At 49.7% G+C, this 19,065-nt stretch overlaps 1 protein-coding gene across 3 annotated transcripts in view; it reads left to right on the top strand.

Moving 5' to 3' along the window:
* The window catches only part of LOC141051811 (uncharacterized), a 646,796-nt gene extending 630,172 nt beyond the window's left edge, over positions 1-16,624 (top strand). The window contains exons 64-65 of one of the 3 annotated variants that reach the window (XM_073548842.1): positions 13,272-13,366; positions 14,868-16,624. In XM_073548842.1, the coding sequence (XP_073404943.1) occupies positions 13,272-13,366; positions 14,868-15,008 (236 nt within the window). In that variant the 3' untranslated portion in view covers positions 15,009-16,624. The remainder of the gene's footprint in view (positions 1-13,271; positions 13,367-14,867) is intronic. The other 2 variants (XM_073548843.1, XM_073548841.1) reach the window with 2 other exon arrangements.
* Positions 16,625-19,065: the final 2,441 nt, after the last annotated feature.

The raw sequence follows: 19,065 nt of genomic DNA, 5'->3' as shown, positions 1-19,065 counted from the left end.
CCCCCTCCATCATTTCCAGCACCCGCTCCATCATTTCCAGCACCCCCTCCATCATTTGCAGACCCTCCATCATTTGCAGCCCCCTCCATCATTTGCAGCCCCCTGCATCATTTGCAGCCCCCTCCATCATTTCCAGCACCTCCTCCATCATTTGCAGCCCCCTCCATCATTTCCAGCATACCCTCCATCATTTGCAGCCCCCTCCACCATTTGGAGGCCCCCTTCATCATTGGCAGCCCCCTTCATCATTGGCAGCCCCCCTTTCATCATTTCCAGCACCCCTCCATCATTTGCAGCCCGCTCCATCATTTGTAGCCCAGCTCCATCATTGGCAGCCCCGCTTTCATCATTTGCAGTACCCCTCCATCATTTGCACTGAAGCACCCCCTCCATCATTGGCAGCACCCCCTCCATCATTGGCAGCACCCCCTCCATCATTTGCAGCCCCCTCCATCATTTGCAGCCCCCTCCATCATTTCCAGCACCTCCTCCATCATTTGCAGCCCCCTCCATCATTTCCTGCATACCCTCCATTATTTGCAGCCCCCTCCATCATTTTGAGGCCCACTTCATCATTGACAGCCCCCCTTCATCATTGACAGCCCTCCTTCATCATTGGCAGCCCCCCTTTCATCATTTCCAGCACCCCTCCACCACTTTCAGCCCGCTCCACCATTTGCAGCCCGCTCCATCATTTGTAGCCCAGCTCCATCATTTGCAGTACCCCCTCCATCATTTGCACTGAAGCACCCCCTCCATCATTGGCAGCACCCCCTCCATCATTGGCAGCCCCCTCTATCATTTCCAGCACCCCCTCCATCATTTGCAGCCCCACTTTATCATTTCCAGCTCCCCTCCATCATTTCCAGCACCCACTTCATCATTTCCACCACCCCCTCCATCATTTGCAGCCCCCTCCATTATTTCCAGCACCCCCTCCATTATTTCCAGCACCCCCTCCATTATTTCCAGCACCCCCTCCATCATTTGCAGCACCCCCTCCATCATTTGCAGCCCCCTCCATCATTTCCAGCACCTCCTCCATCATTTGCAGGCCCTCTCCATCATTTCCAGCACCTCCTCCATCATTTCCAGCACACCCTCCATCATTTCCAGCACACCCTCCATCATTTCCAGCACACCCTCCATCATTTCCAGCACACCCTCCATCATTTCCAGCACACCTTCCATCATTTGCAGGCCTCCTTCATCATTGGCAGCCCCCCTTTCATCATTGGCAGCCCCCCTTTCATCATTTCCAGCCCCCCTCCATCATTTCCAGCCCCCCTCCATCATTTGCAGCCCCCTCCATCATTTGTAGCCCAGCTCCATCATTGGCAGCCCCGCTTTCATCATTTGCAGTACCCCCTCCATCATTTGCAGCCCCCTCCATCATTTCCAGCCCCCTCCATCATTTCCAGCATACCCTCCATCATTTGCTTCCCCATCCATCATTTGGAGGCCCACTTCATCATTGACAGCCCCCCTTCATCATTGGCAGCCCCCCTTTCATCATTTCCAGCACCCCTCCACCATTTGCAGCCCGCTCCACCATTTGCAGCCCGCTCCATCATTTGTAGCACAGCTCCATCATTGGCAGCCTCGCTTTCATCATTTGCAGTACCCCCTCCATCATTTGCACTGCAGCACCCCCTCCATCATTGGCAGCCCCCTCTATCATTTCCAGCACACCCTCCATCATTTCCAGCACACCCTCCATCATTTCCAGCACACCGTCCATCATTTCCAGCATACCCTCCATCATTTGCAGGCCTCCTTCATCATTGGCAGCCCCCCTTTCATCATTTCCAGCCCCCCTCCATCATTTCCAGCCCCCCTCCATCATTTGCAGCCCCCTCCATCATTTGTAGCCCAGCTCCATCATTGGCAGCCCCGCTTTCATCATTTGCAGTACCCCCTCCATCATTTGCACTGAAGCACCCCCTCCATCCTTGGCAGCACCCCCTCCATCATTGGCAGCCCCCTCCATTTGCACTGCAGCCCCCTCCATCATTTGCAGCCCCACTTTATCATTTCCAGCTCCCCTCCATCATTTCCAGCACCCGCTCCATCATTTCCTGCACCCCTCCATCATTTGCAGCCCCCTCCATCATTTGCAGCCCCCTGCATCATCTGCAGCCCCCTCCATCATTTCCAGCACCTCCTCCATCATTTGCAGCCCCCTCCATCATTTCCAGCATACCCTCCATCATTTGCAGCCCCCTCCATCATTTGGAGGCCCCCTTCATCATTGGCAGCCCCCTTCATCATTTCCAGCACCCCTCCATCACTGGCAGCCCGCTCCATCATTTGCAGCCCGCTCCATCATTTGTAGCCCAGCTCCATCATTGGCAGCCCCGCTTTCATCATTTGCAGTACCCCTCCATCATTTGCACTGAAGCACCCCCTCCATCATTGGCAGCACCCCCTCCATCTTTGGCAGCCGCCTCCATCATTTGCAGCACCCCCTCCATCATTTGCAGCACCCCCTCCATCATTTGCAGCACCCCCTCCATCATTTGCAGCCCCCTCCTTCATTTGCAGCCCCCTCCTTCATTTGCAGCCCCCTCCTTCATTTGCAGCCCCCTGCATCATTTGCAGCCCCCTCCATCATTTCCAGCACCTCCTCCATCATTTGCAGCCCCCTCCAACATTTCCAGCATATCCTCCATCATTTGCAGCCCCCTCCATCATTTGGAGGCCCACTTCATCATTGACAGCCCCCCTTCATCATTGGCAGCCCTCCTTTCATCATTTCCAGCACCCCTCCATCATTTGCAGCCAGCTCCACCATTTGCAGCCCGCTCCATCATTTGTAGCCCAGCTCCATCATTGGCAGCCCCGCTTTCATCATTTTCAGTACCCCCTCCATCATTTGCACTGAAGCACCCCCTCCATCATTGGCAGCCCCCCCTCCATCATTGGCAGCCCCCTCTGTCATTTCCAGCTCCCCTCCATCATTTCCAGCACCCGCTTCATCATTTCCAGCACCCCCTCCATCATTTGCAGCCCCTGCCTTTATTTCCAGCACCCCCTCCATCATTTGCAGCCCCCTGCATCACTTGCAGCCCCCTCCATCATATCCAGCACCTCCTCCATCATTTGCAGGCCCTCTCCATCATTTCCAGCACCTCCTCCTTCATTTCCAGCACACCCTCCATCATTTCCAGCACACCCTCCATCATTTGCAGGCCTCCTTCATCATTGGCAGCCCCCCTTCATCATTGGCAGCCCCCCTTTCATCATTTCCAGCACCCCTCCATCATTGCAGCCCTCTCCACCATTTGCAGTACCCCCTCCATCATTTGCACTGAAGCACCCCCTCCATCATTGGCAGCACCCCCTCCATCATTGGCAGCCCCCTCTGTCATTTCCAGCTCCCCTCCATCATTTCCAGCACCCGCTTCATCATTTCCAGCACCCCCTCCATCATTTGCAGCCCCCGCCTTTATTTCCAGCACCCCCTCCATCATTTGCAGCCCCCTCCATCATTTCCAGCACCTCCTCCATCATTTGCAGGCCCTCTCCATCATTTCCAGCACCTCCTCCTTCATTTCCAGCACACCCTCCATCATTTCCAGCACACCCTCCATTTCCAGCATACCCTCCATCATTTGCAGGCCTCCTTCATCATTGGCAGCCCCCCTTTCATCATTTCCAGCACCCCTCCATCATTTGCAGCCCTCCCCACCATTTGCAGTACCCCCTCCATCATTTGCACTGAAGCACCCCCTCCATCATTGGCAGCACCCCCTCCATCATTGGCAGCCCCCTCTATCATTTCCAGCACCCCCTCCATCATTTGCAGCCCCACTTTATCATTTCCAGCTCCCCTCCATCATTTCCAGCACCCACTTCATCATTTCCACCACCCTCTCCATCATTTGCAGCCCCCTCCATTATTTCCAGCACCCCCTCCATCATTTGCAGCACCCCCTCCATCATTTGCAGCCCCCTGCATCATTTGCAGCCCCCTCCATCATTTCCAGCACCTCCTCCATCATTTGCAGGCCCTCTCCATCATTTCCAGCACCTCCTCCATCATTTCCAGCACACCCTCCATCATTTCCAGCACACCCTCCATCATTTCCAGCACACCCTCCATCATTTCCAGCACACCCTCCATCATTTCCAGCACACCTTCCATCATTTGCAGGCCTCCTTCATCATTGGCAGCCCCCCTTTCATCATTGGCAGCCCCCCTTTCATCATTTCCAGCCCCCCTCCATCATTTCCAGCCCCCCTCCATCATTTGCAGCCCCCTCCATCATTTGTAGCCCAGCTCCATCATTGGCAGCCCCGCTTTCATCATTTGCAGTACCCCCTCCATCATTTGCAGCCCCCTCCATCATTTCCAGCACCTCCTCCATCATTTGCAGCCCCCTCCATCATTTCCAGCATACCCTCCATCATTTGCTGCCCCATCCATCATTTGGAGGCCCACTTCATCATTGACAGCCCCCCTTCATCATTGGCAGCTCCCCTTTCATCATTTCCAGCACTCCTCCACCATTTGCAGCCCGCTCCACCATTTGCAGCCCGCTCCATCATTTGTAGCACAGCTCCATCATTGGCAGCCTCGCTTTCATCATTTGCAGTACCCCCTCCATCATTTGCACTGCAGCACCCCCTCCATCATTGGCAGCCCCCTCTATCATTTCCAGCACACCCTCCATCATTTCCAGCACACCCTCCATCATTTCCAGCACACCGTCCATCATTTCCAGCATACCCTCCATCATTTGCAGGCCTCCTTCATCATTGGCAGCCCCCCTTTCATCATTTCCAGCCCCCCTCCATCATTTCCAGCCCCCCTCCATCATTTGCAGCCCCCTCCATCATTTGTAGCCCAGCTCCATCATTGGCAGCCCCGCTTTCATCATTTGCAGTACCCCCTCCATCATTTGCACTGAAGCACCCCCTCCATCCTTGGCAGCACCCCCTCCATCATTGGCAGCCCCCTCCATTTGCACTGCAGCCCCCTCCATCATTTGCAGCCCCACTTTATCATTTCCAGCTCCCCTCCATCATTTCCAGCACCCTCTCCATCATTTCCTGCACCCCTCCATCATTTGCAGCCCCCTCCATCATTTGCAGCCCCCTGCATCATCTGCAGCCCCCTCCATCATTTCCAGCACCTCCTCCATCATTTGCAGCCCCCTCCATCATTTCCAGCATACCCTCCATCATTTGCAGCCCCCTCCATCATTTGGAGGCCCCCTTCATCATTGGCAGCCCCCTTCATCATTGGCAGCCCCCCTTTCATCATTTCCAGCACCCCTCCATCACTGGCAGCCCGCTCCATCATTTGCAGCCCGCTCCATCATTTGTAGCCCAGCTCCATCATTGGCAGCCCCGCTTTCATCATTTGCAGTACCCCTCCATCATTTGCACTGAAGCACCCCCTCCATCATTGGCAGCACCCCCTCCATCTTTGGCAGCCGCCTCCATCATTTGCAGCACCCCCTCCATCATTTGCAGCACCCCCTCCATCATTTGCAGCACCCCCTCCATCATTTGCAGCCCCCTCCTTCATTTGCAGCCCCCTGCATCATATGCAGCCCCCTCCATCATTTCCAGCACCTCCTCCATCATTTGCAGCCCCCTCCAACATTTCCAGCATATCCTCCATCATTTGCAGCCCCCTCCATCATTTGGAGGCCCACTTCATCATTGACAGCCCCCCTTCATCATTGGCAGCCCTCCTTTCATCATTTCCAGCACCCCTCCATCATTTGCAGCCCGCTCCACCATTTGCAGCCCGCTCCATCATTTGTAGCCCAGCTCCATCATTGGCAGCCCCGCTTTCATCATTTGCAGTACCCCCTCCATCATTTGCACTGAAGCACCCCCTCCATCATTGGCAGCACCCCCTCCATCATTGGCAGCCCCCTCTGTCATTTCCAGCTCCCCTCCATCATTTCCAGCACCCGCTTCATCATTTCCAGCACCCCCTCCATCATTTGCAGCCCCTGCCTTTATTTCCAGCACCCCCTCCATCATTTGCAGCCCCCTGCATCATTTGCAGCCCCCTCCATCATTTCCAGCACCTCCTCCATCATTTGCAGGCCCTCTCCATCATTTCCAGCACCTCCTCCTTCATTTCCAGCACACCCTCCATCATTTCCAGCACACCCTCCATCATTTCCAGCATACCCTCCATCATTTGCAGGCCTCCTTCATCATTGGCAGCCCCCCTTCATCATTGGCAGCCCCCCTTTCATCATTTCCAGCACCCCTCCATCATTTGCAGCCCTCTCCACCATTTGCAGTACCCCCTCCATCATTTGCACTGAAGCACCCCCTCCATCATTGGCAGCACCCCCTCCATCATTGGCAGCCCCCTCTGTCATTTCCAGCTCCCCTCCATCATTTCCAGCACCCGCTTCATCATTTCCAGCACCCCCTCCATCATTTGCAGCCCCCGCCTTTATTTCCAGTACCCCCTGCATCATTTGCAGCCCCCTGCATCATTTCCAGCACCTCCTCCATCATTTGCAGGCCCTCTCCATCATTTCCAGCACCTCCTCCTTCATTTCCAGCACACCCTCCATCATTTCCAGCACACCCTCCATCATTTCCAGCATACCCTCCATCATTTGCAGGCCTCCTTCATCATTGGCAGCCCCCCTTTCATCATTTCCAGCACTCCTCCATCATTTGCAGCCCTCTCCACCATTTGCAGTACCCCCTCCATCATTTGCACTGAAGCACCCCCTCCATCATTGGCAGCACCCCCTCCATTATTGGCAGCCCCCTCTATCATTTCCAGCACCCCCTCCATCATTTGCAGCCCCACTTTATCATTTCCAGCTCCCCTCCATCATTTCCAGCACCCGCTTCATCATTTCCAGCACCCCCTCCATCATTTGCAGCACCCCCTCCATCATTTGCAGCCCCCTGCATCATCTGCAGCCCCCTCCATCATTTCCAGCACCTCCTCCATCATTTGCAGGCCCTCTCCATCATTTCCAGCACCTCCTCCATCATTTCCAGCACACCCTCCATCATTTCCAGCACACCCTCCATCATTTCCAGCACACCCTCCATCATTTCCAGCACACCCTCCATCATTTCCAGCACACCTTCCATCATTTGCAGGCCTCCTTCATCATTGGCAGCCCCCCTTTCATCATTGGCAGCCCCCCTTTCATCATTTCCAGCCCCCCTCCATCATTTCCAGCCCCCCTCCATCATTTGCAGCCCCCTCCATCATTTGTAGCCCAGCTCCATCATTGGCAGCCCCGCTTTCATCATTTGCAGTACCCCCTCCATCATTTGCAGCCCCCTCCATCATTTCCAGCACCTCCTCCATCATTTGCAGCCCCCTCCATCATTTCCAGCATACCCTCCATCATTTGCTGCCCCATCCATCATTTGGAGGCCCACTTCATCATTGACAGCCCCCCTTCATCATTGGCAGCTCCCCTTTCATCATTTCCAGCACTCCTCCACCATTTGCAGCCCGCTCCACCATTTGCAGCCCGCTCCATCATTTGTAGCACAGCTCCATCATTGGCAGCCTCGCTTTCATCATTTGCAGTACCCCCTCCATCATTTGCACTGCAGCACCCCCTCCATCATTGGCAGCCCCCTCTATCATTTCCAGCACACCCTCCATCATTTCCAGCACACCCTCCATCATTTCCAGCACACCGTCCATCATTTCCAGCATACCCTCCATCATTTGCAGGCCTCCTTCATCATTGGCAGCCCCCCTTTCATCATTTCCAGCCCCCCTCCATCATTTCCAGCCCCCCTCCATCATTTGCAGCCCCCTCCATCATTTGTAGCCCAGCTCCATCATTGGCAGCCCCGCTTTCATCATTTGCAGTACCCCCTCCATCATTTGCACTGAAGCACCCCCTCCATCCTTGGCAGCACCCCCTCCATCATTGGCAGCCCCCTCCATTTGCACTGCAGCCCCCTCCATCATTTGCAGCCCCACTTTATCATTTCCAGCTCCCCTCCATCATTTCCAGCACCCTCTCCATCATTTCCTGCACCCCTCCATCATTTGCAGCCCCCTCCATCATTTGCAGCCCCCTGCATCATCTGCAGCCCCCTCCATCATTTCCAGCACCTCCTCCATCATTTGCAGCCCCCTCCATCATTTCCAGCATACCCTCCATCATTTGCAGCCCCCTCCATCATTTGGAGGCCCCCTTCATCATTGGCAGCCCCCTTCATCATTGGCAGCCCCCCTTTCATCATTTCCAGCACCCCTCCATCACTGGCAGCCCGCTCCATCATTTGCAGCCCGCTCCATCATTTGTAGCCCAGCTCCATCATTGGCAGCCCCGCTTTCATCATTTGCAGTACCCCTCCATCATTTGCACTGAAGCACCCCCTCCATCATTGGCAGCACCCCCTCCATCTTTGGCAGCCGCCTCCATCATTTGCAGCACCCCCTCCATCATTTGCAGCACCCCCTCCATCATTTGCAGCACCCCCTCCATCATTTGCAGCCCCCTCCTTCATTTGCAGCCCCCTGCATCATATGCAGCCCCCTCCATCATTTCCAGCACCTCCTCCATCATTTGCAGCCCCCTCCAACATTTCCAGCATATCCTCCATCATTTGCAGCCCCCTCCATCATTTGGAGGCCCACTTCATCATTGACAGCCCCCCTTCATCATTGGCAGCCCTCCTTTCATCATTTCCAGCACCCCTCCATCATTTGCAGCCCGCTCCACCATTTGCAGCCCGCTCCATCATTTGTAGCCCAGCTCCATCATTGGCAGCCCCGCTTTCATCATTTGCAGTACCCCCTCCATCATTTGCACTGAAGCACCCCCTCCATCATTGGCAGCACCCCCTCCATCATTGGCAGCCCCCTCTGTCATTTCCAGCTCCCCTCCATCATTTCCAGCACCCGCTTCATCATTTCCAGCACCCCCTCCATCATTTGCAGCCCCTGCCTTTATTTCCAGCACCCCCTCCATCATTTGCAGCCCCCTGCATCATTTGCAGCCCCCTCCATCATTTCCAGCACCTCCTCCATCATTTGCAGGCCCTCTCCATCATTTCCAGCACCTCCTCCTTCATTTCCAGCACACCCTCCATCATTTGCAGCACACCCTCCATCATTTCCAGCATACCCTCCATCATTTGCAGGCCTCCTTCATCATTGGCAGCCCCCCTTTCATCATTTCCAGCACCCCTCCATCATTTGCAGCCCTCTCCACCATTTGCAGTACCCCCTCCATCATTTGCACTGAAGCACCCCCTCCATCATTGGCAGCACCCCCTCCATCATTGGCAGCCCCCTCTGTCATTTCCAGCTCCCCTCCATCATTTCCAGCACCCGCTTCATCATTTCCAGCACCCCCTCCATCATTTGCAGCCCCCGCCTTTATTTCCAGTACCCCCTGCATCATTTGCAGCCCCCTGCATCATTTCCAGCACCTCCTCCATCATTTGCAGGCCCTCTCCATCATTTCCAGCACCTCCTCCTTCATTTCCAGCACACCCTCCATCATTTCCAGCACACCCTCCATCATTTCCAGCATACCCTCCATCATTTGCAGGCCTCCTTCATCATTGGCAGCCCCCCTTTCATCATTTCCAGCACCCCTCCATCATTTGCAGCCCTCTCCACCATTTGCAGTACCCCCTCCATCATTTGCACTGAAGCACCCCCTCCATCATTGGCAGCACCCCCTCCATCATTGGCAGCCCCCTCTATCATTTCCAGCACCCCCTCCATCATTTGCAGCCCCACTTTATCATTTCCAGCTCCCCTCCATCATTTCCAGCACCCGCTTCATCATTTCCAGCACCCCCTCCATCATTTGCAGCACCCCCTCCATCATTTGCAGCACCCCCTCCATCATTTGCAGCACCCCCTCCATCATTTGCAGCACCCCCTCCATCATTTGCAGCCCCCTGCATCATTTCCAGCACCTCCATCATTTGCAGGCCCTCTCCATCATTTGCAGGCCCTCTCCATCATTTCCAGCACACCCTCCATCATTTCCAGCACACCCTCCATCATTTCCAGCATACCCTCCATCATTTGCAGGCCTCCTTCATCATTGGCAGCCCCCCTTCATCATTGGCAGCCCCCCTTTCATCATTTCCAGCACACCTCCATCATTTGCAGCCTGCTCCATCATTTGCAGCCTGCTCCACCATTTGTAGCCCAGCTCCATCATTGGCAGCCCCGCTTTCATGATTTGCAGTACCCCCTCCATCATTTGCACTGAAGCACCCCCTCCATCATTGGCAGCACCCCCTCCATCATTGGCAGCCCCACTTTATCATTTCAAGCTCCCCTCCATCATTTCCACCACCCCCTCCATCATTTGCAGCCCCCTCCATAATTTGCAGCACCCCCTCCATCATTTGCAGCCCCCTGCATCATTTGCAGCCCCCTACATCATTTCCAGCACCTCCTCCATCATTTCCAGCACCTCCTCCATCATTTGCAGTACCTCCTCCATCATTTCCAGCACACCCGCCATCATTTCCAGCACACCCGCCATCATTTGCAGGCCTCCTTCATCATTGGCAGCCCCCCTTTCATCATTTCCAGCCCCCCTCTATCATTTGCAGCCCCCCTCCACCTTTGGCAGCCCCCCTTTCATCATTTGCAGCCTCCCCTCCACCACTGGCAGCCCCCCTTTCATCATTTGCAGCCCCCCTCCACCATTGGCAGCCCCCCTTTCATCATTTGCAGCCCCCTTTCATCATTTGCAGCCCCCTCACCCATTTAATTCATTTTATAAAGAAAAAAAAAAACGTTTTTCATACTTACGTCACCAGTGATCCCCAGCAGGCACAGCTGCAGCTCCTCTTGTCATGGCAGACGCTGTACCTGGAAGGAGCCCCCATACATTGTATCATTTTGAGCAGTGAATCAGCTAGACTGTATGGGCTGTAGTCAGGACCTGCAAGGAGCCCCTACATTCTAGCTACAGCCATGTCACATGACCAGAAGTCCAGGGAGGGCGGAGGGAGAGAGTCGGAGCTGCGTAGCTGTCAAGGTAAGACATCTATGCAGTATGCACAGCTCAGGGAAAGCTGCCGGCCCGACGTGTGCGCCTGGGGGAGCGGCCCGGGAGGCATATGCCTCCCTGCCACCCGGCCCAGCCCACCCCTGCTTATGAGGGGTTCTGAGGGTCTGGTACCTCATGGGCTCTGCCAATGTAACATGGCACCTGCAAACCATAACAGTAAAATCTGGCACTCCTTGCCTTCTAAGCTTTGCACTGTGCCTGAAAAATATTTCCCAATTACATGTAGGGTATTGTCACACTCAGGAAAATATGGATCTGTTTGTTGTAAAAAATTTTCCTATTAGTCCTTAGAAAAATTAAAAAATAAAAGCAACATTTTAGTGGTAAAAAAGTAATTTATTCTTTCTTTACCGCTCAATAGTATAAAATTCTGTGAGGCACCTGTGGTGTCAATATGATCACTGCACCCTAGATGAATTCATTGGGGAGTGTAGTTTGTAAAATAAGTTCACTTATCAGGTGTTTCTGTTCTGCCACTTTAGGGGCTCTGCCAATGTGACATGGCATCCTCAAACCTTAGAATGCTGTCACTTTTGGGTATTTTCTGCCATATAGACCCCTAAAAGTCACTGCAAATGTAATGTGGTCCCTTAAAAAAATGGTTTTGTAAATTTTGTTGGAAAAATGAAAAATCGCAGGTCAACTTTTAACCCTTATAACTTCCTAACAAAAAGAAATTTTGGTTCCAAAATTTGCCAAATTTCCGTTTTTTTCCATTTTTTTTCACAAATAAATGCAAGTCATACTGAAGAAATTTTACCACTATCATGAAAAAATGACCTCAGAATCACCAGGATCTGTTGAAGAGTCTCAGAATTATTGCCACATAAATTGACAGCGGTCAGAATTGTAAAAATTGTAAAAATTGGCCTGGTCATTAACGTGCAAACCACCTTTAAGGGTAAAGGGATTAATAAAGTTAGTTTTAACCACCAAAAATGCTTTAAAAATGTCACGAAAAACTCAGTTGAGTTTTTTTGTAGCGTTTTTACATTTTTCCATTGGTTTCTAGCTTTCTAGGTGAAAAAATACTGCAAAAAAGCTGAAAGAACTGACATGCTGCAGAATCAGAAAAAAATAAACAAGAGGGTACACGAGACTTCTGAAATCTCACAATTCTTGCTGGCACTGTAAGGGTATGTTTTCATGTGGCGTACTGTCAGCGTTTTGAACACAGCTCCTCCCAAAGCGCTGCCCCCGTTTGTACGCATGGTGATTCCGCATGCGGAATCACCGCATTCTATACACAGAACAATGCTATTTATCTTGCAGAGACTGAGCGTCTCCGCAAGATAAATAGACATGCTACGGTCTAGAAACACGCGCCGCATGTGTGTATACACAGGGATGCCGGATGCGTCCCTGCACACATAGTGGAGATGAGATTTCATAAAATCCCATCCACTATGTAGTAACATCTGGATGCTGCGGCTGTACACAGCGTCCAATCCGCAACGTTTACTGACCGTGGAAACATACTCTAAAAATTTGCTTTTAATTTGCATAAAAAATGCAGCAAATAAATGCTGTGTGACCATCACCTAAGGCTAAAGCATCTAAGAAATCCTCCTTGTGAATCTAAGGTTCCTTCTCTAAACCTTGAATTTTTGAATTTTGGGACTAAACACGTAAATGAGATGTTGAGATAATTATAGTGCTTTTGAAAAAAGCACTATATTGTAATTTTCTTCATGTTGTTGGGGGATATTTCAGAGATTAAAATATTTTTTGATAAAAAAAAAATATGAAGGAGATTTTTGAGATCACAGAGAAGAGGAAACTCCTGAAAATTAGTTGTGGTACGTTGTGAATGGTATTTATATTTTCAGTACAGTCATGGAAGAAATCTTCTGAAAAACTTCTTTGATCAAAAACAAGAAATTAAGAGTCTTAGTTCAGATTAAAACCATGACCAATTTTCTTCATCTAAAATACAAAGGAGATGTGTCATCTTTAAAGATAGGCCTTTTAGAAATCATTTTCAATTTGCTTAACTGTTAACAATAGCAGCAATTTTCGCCAGGGGTGCCAAAACTTTTACGCACCACTGTACATGAAAAAACAATGGTATGATTGAAGTGAGAGTTTATAACATTTCCAATAACGACAATTATTCACTTTCACAATGCACAGAAAAAAAATAAAGATCTTGAATTACATTAACTAATTAAAATCATTTTTACTTGATCCTACTAATTTGGTGAAAAGAACCCAAAATTTCCTATCCTAAACCATGTTTATTCTATGTAGCACCTACAGGACTGGTTGTGCCGTGGTATGGATTTCTTCTCATCGCATTGGCTGTTTCAGTTATTGTGCCTGCCCTGCTGTGTATATACTGCCTGGTAAGTTTTTTATTAACTTTATCAATAAAACTTTATATTGGCATGGTTTAAAATATTTAACCCAAAATTGTAGAAGTTTTACAGATGGTTGTGTCTTTTTATAAATTTTACGTCATACTTTACTATAAGCAAAGATATGGCAAGTACTGCATAGTAAGCCTACAGAAGTTCTTAAAGTCAAAATTCCCTCTGCCCTATTCTGACCAAAAGTCACTAGTCCAGGAGGTGTACTTATTTTACTTATAAAATGTTGGTTTATTTTCTTAAAAATAGATGGCACAGTAAACAGTGTATCCACGATTCATCATTGCCTTCGTGCCTGGTTTTTGTCCAGTTTTGCCCCTCTTTTTGTTTGAACCCAATTAATTATTCTATTTTTACCTTTTTTTAAAGTTTATTTTATTTCTGCTCACCTGTTTTGTTTTGTTTCTTTTCTGCCTTTTGGGCATAGTTTAATGACTCCAAATGGTTTTGCTTGATTCATCAATTATGACCCTTTAAAAATCACAAAATTTGGTGCAATTTCACCCCCTGAATGCCTGAATAATTTTAGTGCAATTTTTGGAGCAAAAATTTAAAAAAAATAATTGAGGACAGGAAAAAAGACCATTTTTCAACTTGCACCAAATTCATCAATCGTTTGCGCCATTTTGCTGAATTTTGGGCCAAAAATGGCAACTAAAACCTCAAGACAGAAAAGGAAAGTGGCTTAAAAAAACGCAAATTATGAATCAGGGCCTGCGAGCCTTAAGTGTGGAGTTTTCTCAAGATAGGAGTTTCCCTGACCACCAGCCTATGACTGACTGCTTTCTGACCACTGGATACCACAGCTGATCAATTCTCCATATTCACATGTTGGCAGTGACATGATCCAGAGTCAGTATGGATAGTCTCATGACTATGAACTACAGATTTCCTTTTCGTAGGGGTCTGGTATGGCCAATATCTTTAGTCATGCTACAAGAGTCTTACATTGATTTAAGGCCGACACATATACATTAGAGAAAAGTCAGCCAAATCCTCTGATTTTTGTAAATGGAGGTCTCTCGACTCTCCCCTGAAAGATAATGTCTGAGAAGAGAAGGATGAAACCTGTTGTATTTCATTTACCCACTATTTTTGCTTGATGAGAATGTAACTCTGTCATAGGAGTTCTCTGGTTCTCTCAAAAAAGACTCAGGAGTGCTCAGACCTCCAGTGTGTCGGGGAGTTGGAAGAGATACCTGTTAACGCAATGAAAGCTATATCATATAGGAATAGCTATATAGTTACCCAGTTGGTGGCACAAGAAGATTTTCTTCCTTGTTTAGGAGAGACAAGTAGACTTTTTTCCCCATCATTTATTGCCTAGCCCGTGCTACCAGTTACACCATCTGGTAGCCATCTTCTCAAGAGGAAACGGTACTCTTTTGTCTATTGGTTTGGAAACATAGTAAGAAACAACCTGCTCCATATTAGTTACTTGAAATACCCTGACAATGACAATATCTTCAATTCACAGATCATGAAGTGGTTTAAATGCCATGGGGTGGCCTACTTCACACAACCAAGTGACACAAGTGAACTGTGGAGAGGAATGTGGACCAGGAGTGATCCAATAACAATTGGAACAACAGAAGATGTAGTCATTGAAATTTCATAGCCTCATTATCACCATGTCTTCTGGTCCAAACTGAAATAAAGATTCTTTAAGGGGATTTTCAGAAATATGGGGGGCCTTGACCCCCACGACCTTTATCATGAGCAGATCAGAAAGTGCTGAACTATGGTATCGCCCATAACCTACTTCAGATGTGCCACTACTGTAATGATTATTGACTGAGCCTCCACATACCATTCCATTGACTGTACTAGTCAAAGGGAACAGATTCCCACCAATCACATATTGAGGGCTTATTTTAAGCATAGACCTTAAAGAAGCACTGACATCAAAATTTTCATCCTGTTAATATATTGCCATCATCATATTACATAGCACTGTGTACTTACAATTGCTCATTTTGCCTTTCTACCCAGTTAATTCTTCTGTTTTCCATTAGGTCTATGAATCATGATTATAAGCTGACTAGCTGAATCCTTCTAATCTCTAGATAGCAACAGGAGGTCAATTTTCCCTGTATGAGTCATGAGTCACTGCAAAAGTCCCTGACAGGGAGAGGAGAGAGTAGCTGGATCAAGATTTTAAGAGAGGGATGTTAAATGCGGGGACAAGAGACTTCCTGCTTCTACATAAAGCAGAAAAAGAGAAGAATAATCTGGGTAGAAAGGGAAAATGAGCAATTGTAAGAACACACTATATAATATGATGCCTGCAATATGATAAGAGGATGAAAACTTTAATGAGAGGAGGGGTAGGAGGAAGAGGTGGTCTTCTGTAATTAAAAACATCTTCAAGTTTTCGTTCTCTAGTAAGCTTCTTGAACTGAAAATTATTACAATGTTATCACTACATTTATGAATAGTCTGGAAACTGACACTTAAATATTTAAGGTTTAAAGTAAAATTAAGATTTTTACTTTGAATAAGAAAATGAAAATATTTTCTACAAATATGGCATAAAGGAGAGATATCAAGGCTTTAGGGATATTTTAAAGACTTTTAAACGTTTAATTTATTTTATTGAAAGCTGTTCCTATAAAGACTTATTTTTGTTTGGTGTACTTGACTTAATATTTTTGTTGTACATTTTATATAATTGTAGTTTTTTTTATAATGAAAATATTTAATAAATATTAATATCCCCACAATGGCCATTGTATTTTGTGTTACAATAAAATCTGTAAGACCTTTACAACTAATTCAGTAACTCAGGATCAGTACAGGATCATTAATTTAATGAATGTACACAGTGACTGCACCAGCAGAATAGTGAGTGCAGCTCTAGAGTATAATACAGGATGTAACTCAGGATCAGAAGAGGATCAGTAATGTATGTACACAGTGACTGCATCAGCAGAATAGTGAGTGCAGCTCTGCTCAGCTGCTGCTCATTGTGGTGATTGTGGGTGCGGTCGACACTGATCCTGCTGTGTGTTCCTGAGCTCTGAGATCCAACACCTCTCCACCTGGGGACCTGCTGTCTCTCCTACCCAGGGAGGAAGTGGGTTTCCTGGGATGAGCAATGGAGCCAAATCCCAGGCTTCTGTTTTCCAGACCAGGCCGACGGGGAGCAGAAGAAACCAGCAACCGGCCTGCACATCAGAGGACTTGAGGGTGAGACGCTCCACCAGGAGTTGCAGCAATGTGGCTCCTACTACCCTCGTGTCTGCAGAGACCCAGAGAAGCCGCATGGCTTCCAACATGGAGGAGAAGCCTGCTAGCAGCGTGCAAGATGGCGGTCCTTCCGGAAGAAAGCTGAGTGCTCACGGAGGTGAGGCCGACCTCACTGAGGAAGGTTGAGGGCTGCAGAAACTCAAGGAGTCTGTATCCACATATGCCTCCCGGGTCATGAGCCACATCCGTGAGTATGAAGAGGCAAGTAAGACCGTCAGGAGGCTCCGGGAGGAGCTGTGCTGCACAAGCGCCAAAGCTGCAGGTTCCTCGAAACCCAGGAAGACCCAACTCCAGGCAGAGGTAAAGTGACTGAAGCTTGATATTAATGAGCTGGAAGTGAGGAAAGCATTCCTTAAAAAAAAAAAAATGACCATTTAAAGAAAAACTACTGAATGAAGAACGATTCAGAGAAATGGCTGACAACAGAGAGCAAAGGCAGATGGGGCTGCAGCCTGAGAGCCAGGTGGATGATGATGATGACCAGCAGAAAGCCCCACCTGTCAGCGTGCAAACTCACCCTCAGGCCACGTGCAGCTAGCTCCCTGCAGGACAGGCAACATTGGCATCTGGTCGCAGTTCTGCTGGCTCTGGGGAGGACAGTGAAAACAGTGGCCAGGGAGGGGCGCTAATGGCGGAGATCAAGCTCCTGGAGTCCCCAGTGTGCTTTCAGAATTTCCATCTTGGTGACGATTTACCAGAGGAGGCACCTGGGGGCCAGAATAAAAAGGTAAAGAAGACCTAGCCAAAGCTCCAGGAAGCGGTAAGATATGTATATTCCCCCTCCCTGTACCCCGAGTCAGTTGCAGGGTCAGCTTGCTGTATAAGCCCTGTTGCAAAACCCGGGTTCTGCTGTGGATCCGGTGCAAAGGCACGGGGAGAGTACAAAGCATGGTAGTGAGGCGCAGAGCTCCGTCTCTGCTTGTAGTATCGGGGACGTAGCAGCAGGTACATCAGCCAAGAGGCTGGACACTGATGGCGGCCCAGCGGCGGGTATACGGTTAGGCCACGATACTGTGATGTGCTCCTCAGTGGGTGGGGGGAGTGGCCCATTGTCAGGGGAAGCTCCAGTAGCCTTGGCGCCCCTGAATGCTGTTGCCGCTGATCACTTAGTTGAGAAGCGGCTGCAGTGTGAGGGGGTTGTCGGGGCTGGGCGTTCCGATCCTCCCAAAATGCTGTTCTGCATTGGCGCCGCTGGTCAGCAAGATCTTAATATAAAGGATCAGCGACACCTCACAGCGTCAATGGATCAGCAGCGTCTGATGTCAACAATAAAGCAGCGGAAAATATCAACTGATGTTGAGGAGGGCACACGTTAGACCAATGGTGTGGTCGCCTCCAGTTCTGTGGAGGAGACTGAGGCCATTGTGCCTGATGATGCGGAAGTCAAAATGTCACCCCCTGTTGTTACTAGTCCAGCAGGAGTGAATGTGGTGGGAGGTATGAATGTCTAGTGGTGTTATTGCTGGTTTGGTGGAGAGTGAGGGTGTTATGGAGGTGGGTAATAGTGATACTGTTGGTGTTGATGTGGTGGCAGAACCCGTCAGGAGTTATGCCGCTGTCACCTCCAGGGGAAATAGGCCATCCTCCTCATCTCCGGGCTCTGGGGACAGCATGTTGCAGCAGCATCTCCTGGGGGCTCTAAGGAAAGGGGAGAGATCACTAATGGTAGAGGGTCGAGAGGTTGATCTGTCCTTCTGGATAGAGAAGCATGGCCTCAGGGCCTTCCAAGAGCAAAAGGGGGGAAATACAGTGTGGTCCTTCCTGACAGCTGGGCCAGGTAGTGTGCGTAGGAATGTGGTCCATCTTCGATGGAGGGGCAGTGATGCGTGTTCTCCAAGGTCTAAGGTTGTGGAGCTCCTGCTGAAGATGGGCTTCAAGGCTATTGACATCTACGCCTTGATACATCCCTATTCCACGCCTGAGTTTGATGTCAGCTTTGTTCGGCGAGAGGGGCTTGAGCTTTTCTGGTCGAATTATGAGTTTGCAAAAAACTAGCCCGGCTAGCGCGACTTTGCCATCCAGGCGGTGTCCGTGATGACTTGTAACAAGTCGCTTTCTTGTTATGACATCATGACGTGGCTTGGCCGATATGGAGAATTGGTGGAGATGCCAAAGAAAAACCGGGACAAGTATAGTATCTGATCAGGGGCCTGGATGTTTATGGTAAAACTTAAGCGTTCAGGTGGTACGGTTACCCACATTCCATCATCTGCTTTCCTGGGTAGGGATCGTATCCAGGTCTCCTACCAGGGGCAACCAAAGCTCTGTCACAAGTGCGGCGACCCCACACACTTCAGTGCAAACTGCACTGTGCAGAAATGTGCATTGTGTGGTTGCATTGTGTGGGGATATCGGCCATCTTGCTGCATCTTGTGTGGAGATTAGGTGCCACCTGTGTGGTGACTTAGGTCACCCATTCAGCCGTT

This window comes from Dendrobates tinctorius, unplaced genomic scaffold, assembly GCF_039654945.1.
Source record: "Dendrobates tinctorius isolate UK_male_01 unplaced genomic scaffold, ASM3965494v1 ptg000158l, whole genome shotgun sequence".
Taxonomy (NCBI): domain Eukaryota; kingdom Metazoa; phylum Chordata; class Amphibia; order Anura; family Dendrobatidae; genus Dendrobates; species Dendrobates tinctorius.
This window is presented reverse-complemented; position numbering and strand designations above follow the sequence as displayed.